The 17,215-nt window shown below is 44.0% G+C and overlaps 1 protein-coding gene across 2 annotated transcripts in view; it reads left to right on the top strand.

Annotated features, from left to right (window-relative positions):
- The window catches only part of LRP8 (LDL receptor related protein 8), a 171,608-nt gene that overhangs the window by 132,127 nt on the left and 22,266 nt on the right, over positions 1-17,215 (top strand). For both annotated transcript variants that reach the window (XM_066192846.1, XM_066192845.1), the window contains exons 4-5: positions 283-411; positions 15,016-15,378. In XM_066192846.1, coding sequence (XP_066048943.1) covers positions 283-411; positions 15,016-15,378 — 492 coding nt within the window. The remainder of the gene's footprint in view (positions 1-282; positions 412-15,015; positions 15,379-17,215) is intronic.

Below are 17,215 nucleotides of genomic sequence, written 5' to 3'. Positions count from 1 at the left end.
CTTTCTCAGTTCATTTTGGCTGAGTTAGGCTCAAAACTAAGACTGAGGGGTGGTGTTTGTTTTATTTGCATGCTCCTGGAAGGGGTTGGCTGGGGGGACAGGAAGGGTTCCCAGGGCAGCCTGTGCAGGGAGACCTGATGGAAGAGGCAGCAGGTTGACTTGGGATTTCATTCCAATATGTCTCAGGATCGAGCCGTTCAAAGTAAAAGTAACTTTAAACAATGTTAGAAATGTTTAGATATATATTTAACTCCTGTTTATTTCTTTGGTTTTTTCTTCCAGCCAAACAAGTGTGTCCATCTGAAAAAATTAGCTGTGGAGACTTAAGCAACAAGTGCATCCCATCGTCGTGGAGATGTGATGGGCAGAAGGATTGTGAAAGTGGAATTGATGAGGCTGGTTGCACTCCTGGTGAGTTAATACAGATGCAACATCTCCATTTAGGACTATAAAAGTCCTGGAGTGACTGTTACAAATTGCATGGAAAGGGATGACTTTTCCTGCCAACAAACTTACTCACTCTACTTTGCAGTGCTAAATGGTGACTTTGAGAAACAGAGAGAAAAGAAGGGATTCTCCATTTGGGGCTGGCTGGAGAATGTGTGAACTCCATGAAGAATTAAGTATTATTATTAGGGTTAACAGCCAGGTGATATGGAAAGCACTTAAATAAGGTTCAAACCTTCCCCTGTGGTAGCTCAGCAGGTTCCTGCTGTGTCCTTGTCCCTGCAGAGTGGGGACAGATCAGGCTGGCTTCTGCTGGGGTACAATAGATAGGCCTGGACATTGAGAGCTTGTTGGTTTCACTGGACAGAGAGAGAATGATGTACTCTGTACCCATAACTGCTTTAAATTCAGTCCCTAAATGGCCATTGCCTTTCATGAGGCCTTTCTGTGCTGAATGAAAGAGCCCTTTAACAGTGTTTGCAGTCAGGGAAAACTCCTACACTGTGTGATCAAACCATTTCTCAGGCTGCCTTTTTGATAGACCAAATATATTAGTTCTTTATGCTCCTTGATGCCAAATATTCTCTTTTGAATGAATGCTTGACTCATTCTTGTGGCTCCCTTTGGCATTCCAGTTGGTTTTCCAACTTTCTTTTTACACAGACCACCAGAATGTAGGGAATATCAGTCTTGCCAGTCTCTGCAGAAGTAAAACCACCTTTTTAATTTCTAAGGCTATTCTTACTAAATTCTTTGTGTGCAAATAATCCCAGACTTTTAAGAAGCTCTCTAAGTTCTGTGTATTCACCCATCCCTCAGTATTTCTAGTGTTGCATGTGGTATCATCAATGCTATTTTTACTTCCAGGTTGCTGGTGAAAGGGTTGAATGATTATGTTCAAGCACAGTTTGAAGTTTCTTCATTTGAAAACTGGATTTTGGGCTCTTAATTCCTGCCTAGTTCATAATCCACATTATATCTTTTTGTTGAAGTTGTATAACAAAATATGTTTTACGTGAACATTTTGTGGCTCTGAGTGGAATGCTGTGGACAAAGTTATTTCTTTGCAGTCAGCTTTATCAAATAAAATATGATCAAAGCTTTTACTTCGTGAACAACTTGTTCCACTATTTAGTTCTTTTTTTAAAAGTGTTTTTTCTTTGTCCTTTTTTTCTTTTTCCTTTTATTGGTTTTCCATGTGAAACTCTTAGGTGTTTTCTCTTTAGCGTGTCTTTTTTTTTTCTTTGAATGGGAGGCTTGAATTAGAGACAAATTAAGAAGATCGTTGTAACTGCTATTTTCCTGATATGAGTTAGTGAAATGAGAACAATTTTTTGCACTGGTGGCTGCCTCCCCTGATTTAATGCTGCTGCTGCTGCTCAAACCAGTGGGAATGGTCTCACAGAGTCTTTTAGTTATAATAAAAATCTACTTGAAATTGCTTTGAACATTTTTTTTTCAAAGCCTTAGGTAACCCCCAAAATGAATGTAAATATGTTCTGAATGCCACATAATTTCAGCATAATGATGCTATTAATGGATTTGGAAATAGCTGAGTGTTTCTGTTCTGGATGTTTCAGCATCTCTACTCTTACTTAGCTTCCAGTTTTAGTGCATGTGCAGGTTCTTAAAAGGAGAAATTTAATCCAAGGACAAATCACCACACTTTGACGATTGTTGGGTGACTGGTGAGAAATGATTTAGTAGCTTTCAACCGATTTCTGAGCGTTGTCCCCACACCCTGGAAATCCCTGCTGAGTCTGGGTGTGGGATGGGCCATTCTCTGGCACGAGGGCCAGGGGAAAAGGCACTGACAGGTAAATTTGGAGCATCCTGGGTGGATGCAAACATCAAAAACTTTCAGTCCTAAGATCTCAACTCAGCACCTTTCCGAGGTGAAAACTCTTTTTGAGAGGGAAGCAGGAAGCGCTGCTGAATGGCTGCAGTGGGAGCACTTCAGGGAGGTTGCCTGTCAAATGAAGGTCTTTTCCTCATGGATGGGAACAGTTGTGTGAGCTGTTTCAACAGGGAGCTTGTGGAGGATTGACAGCTATCCTCTCCCTTATCCAAATCTGATAAACCTCACTAAGCTTATCCACTGATACTCTGTTAACATTCCCATTTCTTCTCTGGTTAGAATCCTCCTTTCTCTGTTTCCTCTTATCTCAGCAGCACACAGTATCCTGACCACTTCAGACCTCTTCTTCTCTTTGTTTTGTTAATTAAATCTCTGCACTCAGGTTTTTATTCTCATTTTATTAGAAGCTTCAGCACTGCCTGTCACCCGCAGCCCCTTGGAGCACAGCACCCTGTCACAGAGGCTGCACTTCTCACAGAGCTGACCAACTTGTCTATAAATAACACATCCTGCAGGATAAATGTTTGGAAGGGGATTTATTTGTCCTCAGAATAATTTCTGTGATGAGAGCCTGCATGTGCAATAAACAAGTGGATGATGACTTGAAGATGGTGTGAGTGAGGGCATCCAGAAGAAAAACCCCTAAGCTCTTTCTAAATCCATGTTAATAAAGCTATTACTGCAACCTCATGTGACACTTCAAAAATATTTTAACTGTGCATACTCTTGATTTTTCATAGGAATAACTGGCTCTTGGATTTATAATTCTTCAAGAGGATTTAATATAAAGTTTATGAACATTTTTTATGCCTGCATTTCTGCATTGATAGTTTGTACCAGTAACAAGATTGTCCAGGAGCAAAGCTTGGTTGTGCTGAGGCTGTGCAAGAACCTGTCCCTGTATCAGAATGTTCACAGCCCAAGTTGAGGGAGGATCTCCTGCAGGAGAGGATAGTAATGATTATGGTGTAGAATCATCCAAAACTCTGGGAACAGTGTAGGTGTATTATGGTTCTTCCTCCTCCAGCAGTTTCCTTTCCAGCTCCTGCTCTGAACCCTGTAATTCTTGCTGGATTTTTCCTCTCAGAATGATATCATTGCTTTTTTGAATCCGTGTGAAATGTATCCAGTGCAGACACTGGCACAGTGAGCTGGGGGAGAAAGCAGCTGTTCAGAGATCGGGGACAAAAGTAGAGAGTCTGAATGAGGAGACAAAATGTGGTTTTCACCCTGTGGAAAGAGCTTGTCAAGGAAGCAATGGAAACTGCAAATTCTTTCACCTGCAATGGATAAAGCGCACAAATGATAAATCAGAGATCCAGATTTGTGTCTGCACAGGCTGTAGTTGCACCGGGGATTAATTGCAGGTATTAATCCTTGCACATAGGTAGGTAAGTGCCTAAATAATTGACTTCCAACAGACAGGCTTTAAGAACACTACTGACTTCCAGTGCACAAACAATTTTTGAAAATGCAAATATGTGCCTTTTTCAAATAAGACTATATAAAAAGAAAAAATCCTTTTTTTCAGTTTTTGGAGCAGAAGTAATTTGAGTCTTCACAATACCAGGTGTGTTGTAGTCATAGGTCAGGGTCAGCAGTCTTGAATTTGCTGGCTTGGAGATGCTGGCAGCCTACTTATTTCCCAGGTGAAGGTTTTCTGCTCCCAGTGCACCCAACCTTTGTCACAATGGATTGGACAAGCTTAGGAGTGTGTTTACTGAGAATAAAAGAGAAATTAAGTCTGAGGGGCTGTAATTAAAACAACACAACTTGAGATCCGTCTGGACTTGGCTAACTAGTGCAGAACTTGTTAAATCTCTGCTGAGAGAGACAGGAGCAGTGTTTTCTCAGCTGCTCAGGAATGCAGAGGGCGCTTGAGAGAGCCTTTAGAAGAGAAGAGCTGCCATCCTGCACCAGCTGCAGTGGCACTGAACCCCTTTAATGCACACATGTTCCTCCTGAGAGGACCCTGGGATGCTCACAGAGATCAAGGCTCTGGCCCCATCTCTTTTGCCTGTGTCACTGGTTCTCACCTGAACCACTGCTTGCCCTCACTATGGAAATTGTGTCTTGCAGATGAGGAGTTGGCAGAGCACCGTTTTCTCCTTTCCCAATAGCTGATGCTATGGGATGCAATGAAATGATGTATTCATTGATATCTTGATAGCAGAATAAGCTATTTATCCACACCATGGTTTATTCTGCTAAACTATACCACAGAGACAGTGACCATGGGGAACTTTTGCAGGCAATGGACATACTCATACTGACCTTGTGCAGTTGGCTGAGGTGACAGCCAGGAATTCCTGCAGGAGTCTCATGCCAGTGACAGCCTCGTTACCCAGAGCATCTTCTTTGGTGCCCTGGTCTTCAGGCTTTACATTGCTGACCATGTATCTCAGAATTAGTTCTAGATTTTCAGCCCTGTGATATGATGAAATGCCAGATTAGAAGTGAACAAACTGGATAAAGGTTTTTTAAATTCATAAGGGAAGCCCCAGTAAGCACAGGTGTGCTCAGCTGTAACCATGGGTCCTTGCCATGGCAGCTCACACGCTTTGCTGTGTATATAGATCATTTCTAGGATCCTCAGGTGGTGAACTTTCCGCTTTTCCTGGCACAGGTCAGGCTCATATGTTACTCTCCATAAAAAGCAGCATCCCCTCCAAGTGAGGGGTCCTTTTCTTGGAAGGTCCAAGTGCAGAAAACTTGGAGTCAGCTCTTGCCAGTGCCCTGGTTAACAGCCCTCAGGTCACCTGAGAACCATTGGCTGAAGGCAGAATTTAAAGCAGGATTTAAAGCTGTTCATCCCTGCAGCAGATCCACCTGCTGATGAACCAGCTGAGGAGGGAAATTGCAAAGCTGATTTAAAGTCACCTTCCCCCACTCTGCTCCTGCACCTACGCTCACATGAAGTGACCTTTCTATTGACAGTTAAATTGTTTTATCATCTTTTATCATTGTCCTGTGACTATAAGGGGCATCATGTCGTCCCACACTGTTTTCTTCTTTGTGCACTAAGAGGTAGCTGTGTTTTGCATGAGTCGCACTTGCAGTGCTCCCTACTGGGATTTGACCATACTGATCCAGTCCATTCCAGCTCTCCACTGATCCTACTGAGACCTTTTAACTTGGTGATAATGTAGCACTGATTTTATCTTTCATTGCAGTTTGATTAATGTGTGCTTTTGTCAGAGTTGGTTCTGTTCACTGCCTGTTAATGAATTAACATTCATTATGTGCTGTCCCTCAGTCAGCTCAGAAGGACATCAAACCCAAAGGATCAGATTTTGCCATGCATTCTCCCTGAGAAACCCACCAATTTTAACAGGGTTAAAGCCCATAGCATCGCAGTTGTGCCTGTAAAAGAAATATTTATCCACTATCATTATTCATTATTTTAGTATGTGATGAAAAGAAACATGGCTGGGCTGAAATTCCTGGCATTTTATAGGGGGTAGCTGTAGCTTCGGTGCACTTGCCATGGTGGAAGAATTTACAATTATTTCCAAGAAGGAAAAAAAGAATTGCTAGATTTAACAAATGCAAGTCCTTCATAAATAAGATAAGGTAGCACAGCAATGATATCCTCTGGGCTTTACATGATGTTTAATTACTGGACAGCTGGAGGGATTAATGCTTGTGCATTATGCCCTGGCTCTCAGAAATTAAACATGTACAGCTGCCACTTTATCACTGCTTAAAGTATTAGAGCTCCTTCAAAAGCAGTAGTAATTTGCAGAAAAATCCCCATTGTTATTTAGGAAAAATCTCAGCCCATAATCATATTTGTCCTGAGTTCCTTCAGAACAAAATGGCAAGAAAGAAAAGAGATTGGGAGTTACTTTTAATTGCATGCTGAGAGCAAAAGTGAAGGTGGTTGCATTTTTAATATATTGGATGCTCGTTGTAATTAAACGGAATTAAACAGTGTGTGAACTTAGGTTAGAGGTAAGACAGTCGTTGTGTAAATCCAGAATTAAACCCTGAAGCCATGGCCCAAGCTGTGCCAGGGCTGTACCTGCAGAGGGTGAGGGCAAAATGGCTTTGCCCTCCCTGCTGCTGTCCCTTGAGCTTGTGTTTATAGAGGAGGACGTGTGGCACATCTGCTAATGGAGCCTCCAGCACGGAGTGGGGCTTTGGGGGTGGCCCTGTGCTGATCCTCCTACAGAGAAATTGTCCCTATCAGTGTTCCATGAATAATTTATTCTCTGAAGCAGAGGAGATGAAAACACAATCTGAAAACAAGACAATGCAGCAGTGGTACTTCTGTAGCGTTTCTGTGAAGGAGCGTGAGGGGAAAAGGGGGATGCAAAGAACAGCAGGAGCACACTCACACCCCCACACAGACACGTCCTTCACACCCCAGAGGATCATTGCTGACAGGGTTCTGGAGAGGGCTGTGAAAGAGCTGCTTTTATACAAAGATTTGGGGATAATTAAAACTAAAGCTTAATAGTTCTGGATGGCAGGATACCTGTGCACACCCTCACAAGCTTTGTCCTGCTGCTCTTTCTGCACTTTAGCTGGAGACCTTGGCTCTGATTCTTCTTTCCAATCTCACACCATACTGGCAGAGGAGGGAGAATTGGCCTGTAGTTATGTTTATCTTTTGGGTAGTCTGTCTTTCAACAGTTAGAGCTCCTAGAGTTGAAACAGTCAAGAAATTACATCTCTTATTGTCAAATACAATTGTATTTCACATCCCTGAAGTGCTTTCTTCAAAAGAATGCAGCTATAATTTTGAGCCTATTCATGCAAAAAGAAGAATCTGTTTAGTTTTATTCAGGGAAATCTTCTGTAGCTGGCAGTGCCAATGATGATGCTATGATGGCAGATATGTGGGTAGGAGTTGCATCCTGCAGTGGCCACCAGTACATATGTGTTACACTAATTAGCAGTTCTGCTTCCTGAGCATATGATCCGAAGGCTAAATCAAAATCAGTAGCCTGAACTCGGCGCGGGCCTACGCAGGAGAGAGGACCATGTCCTGTTTGATGCAAGAGGAAAAAGAAAAAAAAAGTTGGTTTATGAGTCATATTAACAGATAAAGTTAATCTGAAAGTCATCTTAGTGGTTGAAATACTCTTTCTGTTGAGGATGATATAAGGGTTGGATTAACTTTGCTTTCACTTTGCAAAGAAATTTGTTCATTAGAGAAATGTAATGAGAAAGGTTTAGCTCACAATAAACACCACTTCATTACCCGTCTTTGTTCCGATAACTTTAAAATAATTAAAATTCTCACGTTGAACATATGAGTCTTCATCTCAGCCCAAATCCAGGAAAGTGCTGCTTTCTATTCCCAGATCGTAGAAACTGCAAGGCAAATCCTAATGCCGTGGAAATCTCATTGCTGTTAATGTGAGCACAGTCAGCACACGACCCTTACAGGTTTAATTGCAGTGAGTGTCACTCAGTGATTAAATTTTCCATTTGAGTAGAAAATCTAATACTATTTTTTGAGAAATGATTGCCATTCTTTTCTGGAATTGTGGGTACATAGCTACATGGTCTACATCACGTAATAGCTGTGCCCCCTAATTATCACATAACTGAAAACAGTCGGGGGCTGCTTGTTTCCTGAGCAGTCAGTCCGTCTCTCCCCCTCCCAAAATCACCACAGGGGTCTTGTGTTTATGGACTTGGTTATTATAGGGTGTGCTTATATTCATAACCTTGCATGGGGCTACACCAAATTCTGTCAATTGCCTTGTTACATCCTCAGTGCTTCTTTTTTAAGGTACTTCTCCCTTCAGATCAGTTGTATTGCAAACCATTTTATTTCAAAGGCATCTTTTAATTGTTATTGAACCTACATTCAGGCTCACTGTGGATACTTTCCTAGGGAAATTTGAGACACGGTTGGGCAAACTGGAGAGTTGAGAAGGCAAAGCTCTCAGCCTTGCCTTGTTTTGTCTGTGCTCCAGAAGAGTGAATAGCGCATGTTCCGAATGCAGTGAGTGTTTAATAGTGAGGCAAACCACAATAAGCAATATCTCCTCTTCCAGACAGTTGCCATCAAGCAAAGTAAATTAGTGGGAATGGAAATTTTATGGGGCACTGACCTCAATGCTTGCAGTGTGAGCTCTGCTTTGTCCCTCGCTGCTCAGGTGAGTTCAAACCTGTGAGTCAGCAACCTCCAGGACTCCTTCCTTAGTTACAGCAGCAACTTAGAAATGACTTGATTGATTCTGGGGAAGTGACTCGGCTTTGCCACTGGTTAAACTGGTACCACCCCTGTGCTTAGGAATGAGAAAGGAGAAAGTGGCAGGCCAGTGACATGGCTGTGGAGCCATGGGCTGGGAATTCCTTGCCTTTCCCACATTTCCTGAGAATAAACCCAGTTGTGCTGTCATTTGTCAATGTGATTGGAGTGTAGCTTTTGGGATTTTGATGAAGTCTCTCCTGAGCTGGACATAAGGAACCAGAAAACAGCAGGGAAAACAGGCAGGTCGTGTCTCTATGTCAGCAGATGAGCACGGAATGGCAATCTGCCCAGTGGGTGGAAGGTGGCATCCATGGATTGGCTTTTCCTGGCAAAGTGTCTGTGATTTAAACTCCACAAAAGCAAAATTAAATCGTGGTTGTGCAGAAAATTCATAACCACAGGGAGTCCTGCCAAATCCAAGAGGTCTGAGTGTGCAGTAATGTGGGATTTGTGTGCACTGTCCCAGGATGATGCCCTGCTCAGGAATGCCCTATTCTGCTTGTTCTTCTTGTTCCTCAGAAATACAGAATTTGTGTGATAACATTTAGAGCAGCTGTTAGTTTAATGGCTATTATCAGATGTTTCTGAGGGATTTGCCAAATTGGTGTAATTTGTAAAATTGCCGTTTTAATAAGCAAGTCATGTCTAAGGGAATAGGAGTGAGCTTGTCCTGTACAGGCTCCAATTTTCAAAGTCAGGAAAGAAACTCACTAGACACTTCACAGCACATTTGTTTTCCAGTTAAATTTTGGCTAGTACCAAACATCTCCAATCTGATTCAGTTGATTATATTCCAGTCAGAATATAAAAGAGTAATAATAATGTCTTTATCCTCATGAGATCCCTGTGGCGTGTCTTGGATTGTCAGAAAAGCAGGACAGTATTAACCTTTGGTATCCTGACCATCCATTTTTGTCTTTCCAGCTGCTTTATTTTGCCCTTAAACCCTCTACGCTGGATTCACTTGTTCTTGTTTTGAGGTCATTTTCAGTCATTTAGCCAGAAGAACGTCTGATAAACTCCCTAACCCTTTCCTGGTTTGAAGGAAATTTGAGGAAAACCGCAGGTTTGAGTTGCAACCTTACTGCACATACATAAAATTAAAGACAGACAGTGCAGAGCGTGCATATCTTTGTCCCTAAACTGCTTCTCTCTGTAAATTTGGGGTCATAATTAATTCTATTTCCAGATAATTAAACCACTTGGAATGAATATATGAATCTCAGGAAATACATTCTAAATCACCAAATACATTTTTGAACCAACTATTATTTGTCAGCAGGGGCTTTGGCATCTGGTTGCTGGGTTATAATTAACTAATACTATGCAAATGCTGCTGCAGAGAATGGGAAAATGACTGATTTGTGTTTGAGGGCAGCGTGTGACAAAGGCAGCCAGCACATGCAAATATTAATTTGCAGGAGGGCTTGAGATGGCTCCTTAGCTCCATTAGTGATTTGAACAATATCAGGAATTACTATTCCTCCTGCAGCCTCCATCTAGATGGGCTTTTCGGTATCAATCACCATAGCAACAACCACTGGTGGGAGTGAGGCTGCAATTCCGCTGCATTATTCCCTCCATGGGAGGCCTGTCATTTTTTCAGAGCAATGAGCTTCAAGGTCATCTTCATTTACCTCCATCTCTTCTGCTGTCCTTCCTGGAGGGCAGCTTTCCATGGGAAACTTGTCCTTCCAGGCATGAATCTGTGCTTTAAAGACTGGCATTTGACAGAAGATCTGTGTGAAATATTCAAGTATTTGGTAAGCAATTGACTGCAGGCAAAATAAATAATTTAGACAGAATTAAATGTGAAAATAAATACTAGTTAAGCAAAACTAACATGCTGACAGAGCTGTTAACTGGGAGTTCCAACATAATCTACCATGTCTGTACTCTGTGACCTCCTCATCCATGGCCCAGCTCAGAGATCGGTTCCTGTGGGCTGGGGGAGCTGGGCTTGCACTTGGGACAGAAAACCTGGGCAGATGGAGCTCAGGAATTCCACGCCTCAGCCCTGCAGAACTCAAATCCTAAATCTCAGAGCCTGGGAGAGTTTCTCAAGTCCAGCAGCCTCTCCTGGCAGTGTTGAAGCAGCCATGAATCAACAGCAGATCTCTCCCTCCCTGATGCAAATGTTGGTATGCACAAATCATCCTTTGCCTGCTTTAGAAGACCCATTATCAGATTTAAAAAAACATAAATTTTCAGACACATTTTTTTAAGTTGCTTTGGGGACAATGTCAGAAAAATACAGTGCAATAATTCATCTTATCATCTTGTCTTCAGCATCAGTGGATAATTGCTGCTATCCACTTTACCACAAATTTTACCAAATAATTATCATTCTTTAAGCCATTCATGTAATTTCAAGTGGAAGTGGCTCTTTTGGAGGAGAGATGAATTAAATACCTGAGTTTTACTGAAAAGCTATAAAATCCTTAATTAGAGATTAGCAATGACAGCAGTTATAGTCCATTGTACGTAATTCCCAGCTCCTGGTAATGATGGGCATACCATTTATTTAATTTTTTCAATTTTATCCAGATTTGAGGATCCATGCTTGCTAGAGTTGTCCATTGTAGAAATGTTATGTACAAATATTTATTTTTTGAAATGACAGTTTTTAATGAGCACCCTGTATTTTTAGAGAATTCTACATCTTGAGAGCATTCTGCTTTTTTCTACAAGCACTTAAAGAACATGTGGCAGAATTATCTGAATTTTTGGTGCCATGCCTGAACTAAGATTGTCCCTGCTGCACCAGACTCTGACTAAAGCCTCTGGTTAAATCCTGGCTCTGGGCAAAAGAGAACCAGCCAGTACTGAAACACTAACTCCACAACTGCAATCCCTCTGATCCTCTGTTATTTTATTATTTCTAACTTCCCCTGTCCCAAGGCTGCTTCTGCTCCACTCTCCTCAAGAGAAGTGACAAGAGTGCAGCTGCAGGCTGTGAGGCAAAAACTGTGACAGTCGTGCTCTACAGATTGGCACATAGCACAGGGCAAAAATTAATGCAGAGTACCTCTGGTGTATTTTGTCTATAGGCAAAATCACATCTGCATGATCATTTATGTGTGATACCTTACTTCCTAAAACTGTGAAGAACTTTTACACGTTACAGTGCTCTACAGTAAACTGATGTTATAATTATGCTTCGAAGACTGTTGGTTAAACACATCTTGACAAACATTTCCAGGATTTCTGTTGGGATCACTCATGTTTGAAGTAGGTTTTGTGCCTTAGAGTAGAACATTTATTAATTTCCTCTGTGCTGAAGAAAGCAAATTATTACTTGAATCCTTGGTCTTGAGTGAATCAGCCTACAATAGGACAGGCAGCAAATTTGGAGAATGCAAACAAATTGCTCCAGTCAAAAAATACCCCAGTGATCATTTAATTACTACTGGCACATTTTCTACTGAAATGCTCTGGAGGCAAGGAAATGCTGTAGTGATGGGACAGCGAGGTACCCTGACAGATTTATGGAAGGGGATGTGAAGTAAACTGTCCCTGGGGCTTTCCTGCCCCATGCCCATCTCTCCAGGTGCTGTGTAAGATAATTGTGGTGCTTTATTAATTGGGCTCTTGGCTGCAGTGCCAGGCCCGGGGCCAGCTCTGCTGCCTGGGGCTGGGAGCTGCAGCCTCAGCCTGACCCTGGGATGAAATCCCTGAGCATTTCAGGTATTGGGAGGAGGAGGGAAGGGTGAGCGGGGTTGGGATGCTCTCTGCCCTCCATGGCAGCAGCAGAGCACACGGGAGGGGCGGCTGGAGCTCTCTGCTGCAGGCAGGCGTGACCCAGAAGGAACTGCTTGATCCCCCTCTAAGGACGGTGGGGGTAGAGAGGCCAGTTACCCAGAGCCAAACTGCTGCACTTGTTCGTGGAGAGAGAGCTTGTAGTCTCCGGTGCTGGCAGCACACTCAACTTAATTTTTAAAAAGAAATAAAATAATCATGACCGTGCAATTTTTCTAGCCAGCAATTCTTAGGCTTCACTGAGAAAGTCCTCATGAGGAGTTACAAAAGCTGAACTGCTTCTATTTGCTGGCCGTGATTATCAGTAATTTTATATCTGTACTGGGGTTTGTAGGTGCAAAGGAGGAGTTTTTGTGCGAACTTCCATTGTCTGTATCCCACTCCTGTGTTTATCAGTCGCTAATTTGCCGATGCAGCAGATTTCTGATGGGAAATATGTACAAACAGGAGGAGGGGTGGAGGTGGGACCAGGAAAAAAACGAGGGGGAAAAGAGGGGCTCATTACAGTTGGTGGAAAGGAAATTTATGCACATTTGGAATGTGCAAATCATTACAATCTTGCCCAAACATTAGGGATCAAGGAACTATGGAAGATTTTTGCTCTCTGATCTGTTTCTGAGATTCATCAAAATAAAGCCAGAAAAGCAATTTCTTCTTCTCAGCCTTTATCTGTTACAGAAGCTGTACATAGCCATAGAAATATCCCTGTTTTCCCAATACCGCTTTAAAATAGCTTGGTAAGATTATAACTGTTACCATGAATTTCCACTTTATGGAGGAATGTTCCATATGCAGTTCTATATAATGGCTCCTCTGAAGGCAGTGTTAGGTTACATAGCTGTGTACTGATCAGTGGGGTTAATAGATGATTCCTAGTTATGGGGTAAGGATAGAAAAATCTGCTGAATGGAGATAAACAGCACAATTTGGGTGATATTCACAGCATTTTCATGGTCTCAATTTTGCCATGCAAAAGAGGAAGGTTTTTTAGATGCTTTTCCACCAGACTGTGCTTGTATTTCAGGTCCTTATGAGAAGGATTCACCTCCTTGTGGTAATTTTCCGATCTCAGTTCCTTCTGCTCAGAGAGGAGAAACTGGCTGTTCCAAGGGACAGGTGCCTGTTGAGGGCATCTCAGTACCTAAAATACTCTGACCAAGGGCAGAAGGAGCCTGAGCAGCTCCTCTGGTGCCTCGCTCTGTTGGGTTCTGTGATTGGTGTCAAGTGGGGCAGCTGAGATTCTCTTTCACATTCCTCCCTGCTGGAGAGAGCCTGGGTCCTGGCCAGTGCATGGTCATTGCAGCAAGGAAAGCAATCCTCTTTCTCTTCTAATTAGGTGGATTGCTGTGCTCTAACATCTGGAAAACTTGGGACTAAATGGGACAGAGCACAGGGCAGGAGGGGAGAGGTGTATATATATATACATGTGTTATGTGTGTGTGTGGTTTTTTTCATGTTCTGATGTAAAATGAGAGGCTGCTTAAGTTATCAGACAGAGCCCAGCAAGTTTGCCAGACAGAATGTAATTAGGCATCTGTGCAAGTGGACATGTTCTAAATTGCTGGATAAATACAGCTTTATTCCCAGGTATAAAGCAGACATAATATTGCAGTAGAATCCCACTGGGTTCCTGTCACTGGCTGAAATCTGGGATATGACAGGTCCTTTAGAGGGATTCTGCTGCTTTCCAGGTGCAATTGCCATTGCAGTGATTGGTACCATCTAAACTGTGTGGTCTAGTGTAGGGGCTCTGCAGATTTGGCAGTAGGTAGTTCTGCTTCTGAACACAAAAAGATTCCCAAGTGCAATATTTAAAAAAAAAAAAGCTTATTGTAATTTATATGCATTTATATTTATTGTACATGTAATTTATCAAAGCCATAACTTCCCTGTAGAGGCCTGAAACTGCAGAAGAATAATTCTTTTGTAAGTAACTACCTCAAAGTAGTTAGCAAGTTTTGGTTTCCCCATACCTTGATGGGATAAAGTGACTGCGAAGTGCACTTTGTTGGAGTACCTGAAAGTTTAATTTGAGCAGGCATCTCTGGTTCAGCTGTCCATTAGCCTTGCAGAGGAGAGTGCTCCACTCAGCTTCTATCTGACAAGTGCCTCATTTGTATGTTAATGCTGAGTTGTGATTTCCAGGGAAGGCATTCAGTGTGTTGTAAAGGGCCTTACTGGCAGATTGCAGCTAAATTGATGCTCGACTCACTAAATATTTACCCTACACATCCCACTTAATATGTCCAAAACCAGGCATACTGTGAAATCCTGAAACCTGATTCTGTGCTTATGAGAGTCAGGAAGCTGCTAATGTCAGCGTGGAGCCAAGCAGAGCCCCGGCTCTGCCAGCACAGCCCCAGCCTCTCCCTGCAACCTCCGGCCCATTCCCGTTCCTGCTGCTGCTGCTCCCGCCCGGGGCTCACCTGGCTGCTCCTCAATGCCAGGGCAGCGCTGCCCCTTCTCCCACCCGCAGTTCCCACAGCCCTGCTGCCCCTCCTTCTCCAGGGCTGCCCCTGGTCCCTAGGGGATGCATCCTGAGGCACAGCTGAGGAGCGCTGTGGCCTCACCGGCTCCTTGCCCCGTGGTAACCACTGGGAGAAATGTTCTGGGGTGGGACAGCCGTGGTAATGCCTTTGTGCTTGGCCCTCGGACACCCCTGATGTGCTAAAGCTGGGGCAGTGCTGAGGGCTGGGTTGGACACCTCCCAGCTCACCTGTTTGTTTTTATTCCCAAGCCTGTTCTCCCAACGAGTTCCAGTGCAGTAACAAGTCGTGCATCTCCATCATCTTTGTGTGCGACGGTGACAATGACTGCGGGGACGGCAGCGATGAGAGGAAGTGCTCCCCTCTGACCTGCAACCCCAACGAGTTCCAGTGCAACAACAGCATGTGCATCCCGGAGCTGTGGGTGTGCGACAACCAGCCCGACTGCGAGGATCAGTCGGACGAGTCCATGGAGAGGTGCGGCTACGACGCCAAGGCCCTCAACACGTGCGCGGCCCACGAGTTCCAGTGCGGGAACGGCGAGTGCATCCACCTCAACTGGAAGTGTGATGGCGACGAGGACTGCAAGGACAAGTCTGACGAGCAGGACTGCCGTGAGTGTCTGCAGGGGCAGGGCCGAGGCTCGCTGGGCTGGGGTGGAAGGGCTGCAGGCTGCCGTGGGCTGTGTTTGACGGCAAGGCTTTGATGTCTGAGCAGCAGCTGTGCCAGACAAGGAGCGCTTGTGTCCCGCATGACGTGGCTGGGTGCCCAGCCCAGCAGGGTCAGGTGTATTCCACACTCCTTTTGTGCTTTTTTCCTTGAGAATCCGTAGAGGAGGTGTAAGAGCTGTTGGATGGTACCATGCCTCAGAAGAGAGCTGTTTCACTAGAAAGACAAGGAGTGAAAAATGGGAAAAATGTTCAAAGCCCTCAGGCTGCATGGTGGGGTCACAGCCTGGAGGTTAGAAGCTGCTGTGCTAAAGGGAATATATGATCAGCAGAAAAAAAATAACTCATTTTCTGCCTCTGAAGTTGGAGTATACTGAACAAGGCAGTCAAGAGAAGTACCTCTGAAGAATCCAGTTTGAAATGCATTTTGAGCTAGGCTTGATAAAGGCACAGAGCTAATAAATAATGGATTTCTTTTCAGCTGGCTTTATGCATTTAACATGCTGGTGTTGGTATGTGTGGTATTTTGAGTGTTTCATCCGTTTTTAGCCACTAAACTGTTCAAGCTGGTCACTTACCTGAGGAGGGAGAGAGAAGAAAACAAGAGCAAAATGTTTTGCTAGAATATTCATAACGACAAGATTGAAATTAAATATTTACATAGCTGTTTATATTTAGCAGCTCTGACATTGGGCCACCTCTGGGGAGGAAGGCAGCAACCAGCTGCAAACCCAGGGATTTTTGCAAGGTATCCAAGAAAATTCATCACTTTTGCCAGCACCATCTTTTCATACCCATGACAACACCGAGGCCAGGCTGGTGAGCAGCTGTGTGGGAGATCCCTTCAAGGAGCTGGGGATCAGACTTTCTTCCAGGCAGAGAAGCAGATGTCAGTTCAGTGGCTTCCTTAACAAGAGGAGGATGTAGTGAATCCTGGACACCACTGTTTGGACTGCAGGAGAGGAGGGGGATGAGCCACAGGTTACCCTGGAGCTGCTGTGCCTTTGACTAGCCGAGAACTCTTAAAAATAAGAGAGTCAAGAGCTGAATAGGAGAAACCAAAAATGTTTTGTTAGGAAGACAGCAGCTTTGGCTGCTGGGTACAAGGCCCCAGGAGGGGTGGATTAGGTAGGCTGTCTTTTCCTTCATCTCCAGGAGGGTGCTAAAGTTGCTGACAGAGCTCTTGGGCACCAGGTACGCAGGCAGTATTGCCAGAGTCTGAAGGATCACGAGGACCGTGGAGTCAGAAGACAAAGCTGGTTCCTGGCTCTGTTTCAGGAAAGCCATGCAGAAGCTCAGCTGCTGGAGATGGGCCCTGCTGGCTGGGGCAGCCTGGGTGGTTTGGTGCCTGTTTTCATTCTGAGACCTCCTGTGGGCAGTCCTGTGCCTGTGTCCCCTCCAAATCGGGAGGAGTGGCAAGGGCCATGTTACAAAGGTGAAGAACTGATGTCTGGTACAGGGGACTCCAGCAGAACTGATCTCTGTCCCATAGGATGCATTCCCTGCAGTGACAGCAACCTCAGACGATGGCTGAGTTTGGACAGCTCAGGAGAGGGAAAGGAGCTTCCTTCTACTGCAAAGTGGAGAAAGAGGAGAGCAGCTCACTGATGGTGCTTTCTGATGAAATGCCTCTTAAATTTCAGTCCCTGTTCAGCTTGAAATGTTTTGAGTCTTTTACAGGCCCCATTTATTTTGACACTCTGCTGGGTGAGAGGAGCGGCACTGTGCCCATGCACCTTCCTGAGGCAGAGGGCCCTCTGTTCCCCAGCTGCTTTCCTTGCTG

This window comes from Chamaea fasciata, unplaced genomic scaffold, assembly GCF_029207755.1.
Source record: "Chamaea fasciata isolate MVZ Bird 193981 ecotype frontalis unplaced genomic scaffold, bChaFas1.0.hap1 SCAF_10, whole genome shotgun sequence".
Taxonomy (NCBI): domain Eukaryota; kingdom Metazoa; phylum Chordata; class Aves; order Passeriformes; family Sylviidae; genus Chamaea; species Chamaea fasciata.
The sequence above is the reverse complement of the archived record's forward strand: the minus strand, read 5'-3'. Positions and strand labels throughout refer to the sequence as shown.